This window comes from Numida meleagris, unplaced genomic scaffold, assembly GCF_002078875.1.
Source record: "Numida meleagris isolate 19003 breed g44 Domestic line unplaced genomic scaffold, NumMel1.0 unplaced_Scaffold295, whole genome shotgun sequence".
NCBI classification, from domain to species: domain Eukaryota; kingdom Metazoa; phylum Chordata; class Aves; order Galliformes; family Numididae; genus Numida; species Numida meleagris.
Genome location: NW_018364541.1, coordinates 145,797 through 147,309, shown reverse-complemented (window position 1 = coordinate 147,309; position 1,513 = coordinate 145,797). Strand labels below are relative to the sequence as shown.

At 54.0% G+C, this 1,513-nt stretch overlaps 2 protein-coding genes across 2 annotated transcripts in view; both read left to right on the top strand.

Moving 5' to 3' along the window:
• LOC110391091 (zinc finger protein 664-like) overlaps nucleotides 1-1,513 on the top strand; it is a 38,736-nt gene that overhangs the window by 1,116 nt on the left and 36,107 nt on the right. The window contains exons 2-3 of the mRNA XM_021382812.1: nucleotides 667-793; nucleotides 1,299-1,409. Of these exons, the coding sequence (XP_021238487.1) occupies nucleotides 667-793; nucleotides 1,299-1,409 (238 nt within the window). The remainder of the gene's footprint in view (nucleotides 1-666; nucleotides 794-1,298; nucleotides 1,410-1,513) is intronic.
• LOC110391089 (zinc finger protein 345-like) overlaps nucleotides 1-1,513 on the top strand; it is a 51,069-nt gene that overhangs the window by 46,778 nt on the left and 2,778 nt on the right. The window lies entirely within an intron of this gene.

Sequence of the window (1,513 nt, the reverse complement as noted above, 5' to 3'; positions counted from 1 at the left end):
CGGTTTGGGGTTTTTGTGGAGGAAAAATGGGGATTTTTGGGTCACTTGGGGTTTTGATGGGGGAAAATGGGGATTTGGGGTCTGTGTGGTGGGTTATGGGGTCGTTTTGGGGTGGATGTGGGGTTTTGATGGGGGAAGATGGGGGATTGGGGGCCATTTTGGGGTTTTAATGGGGAAAAACGAGAGATTTTGGGGGACATTTTGGGGTCTTGATGGGGGAAAATTGGGATTTGGGGGTCTGTTTTGGGGTTTTGATGGGGGAAAATGGGGATTTTGGGGTCTGTTTTGGGGGACATTGTGGGGGGTATTTGTGGTCATTTTGGGCGGATATGGGTCTGTTTCGGGTTTTGATGGGGGAATACGGGGATTTTTGGGTCTGTTTTGGTGTTTTTATGGGGAAAAATGGGGGGTATTTGGGGTCATTGTGGGGGTATTTGGGGTCATTTGGGGCAGATTTGGGTCTGTTTGGGGATTTTGATGGGGGAAAATGGGGATTTGGGGGCTTTAAAGGGAGAAAAAATGGGGATTTTTGGGTGGGAGGGAGGTGCCCTCAGCCAGCATTTGTGTGCTGGGGACAGAGAAGCGGCTGGCACTGGAGTTTCTGTCCTCTGCGAGCTGCTTCCCTGGGCCTTGGCTGTTCCCAGCAAGGAGCCTCTTTGCTTGCAGAAGCCCGTGAGCTTTGCGGAGGTGGCCGTGTATTTCAGCAGGGAGGAGTGGGCGCTGCTGGAGCCTGCGCAGCGAGCGCTCTACCGGGACGTGATGCTGGAGACGTACGAGTGCGTGGCCTCGCTGGGTGAGAGCTTTGCTGCCTTTCCTCCTCGTTAGGGCACCTTTGAGCCTCTGCAAGGAGAATGTACAATCATCCCAGTGCAGTGACTTATTGACTAACACAACAACAGCACAAAGGCAAAGATGAGCATGAGTTTCAGAAAGAGTTGGAGTGCTCATCACTCCGGTGAAAGCCCCAGAGTGGCTGCTGTCAAGCAGGCATCAGCCAGGAGGGGGAGGATCAGCTCCCTGCAAACAGCCCTTGTGCTGCTGCACTGCATGGTGCCACCAGCTCCAGCAGCTGACACCCTGGTTACTCCTGTAATCTGAAATAAAGTGCTTGTGCATCTTTTTCAGAGAGGTAGAAGGTGTGCTGGGCTTGAAAGGAAGCCTGTGTGTGTCCCTCCAGTGTCATTCAGGCCCTAATTATGGGTTCACAATTGGGAAGGGACACATAGTTGAGTGGCTGGAGCAGCAGCTGTGCCAGAATGATGGCAATGCTCTCATCTCCACTGTTTCTGTCCTTGAAGCTCCACTTCCAGCCCCCAAGCCCGTGGTGATCTCCCAGCTGGAAGGAGGGGAAGAGCCCTGGATCCCAGCTGTGCACAGCCCAGAGGTCGTGGCAGAAGACGTTTGCCCAGGTGAGGTGGTGGAGGGAAGGAGGAGGTCGGGGCCGGCAAAAGTCATCTGTGGCTGGGCTACATGTGGGGCACGGTGTGCTATTTCTGAATGTCCTGTGTCATCC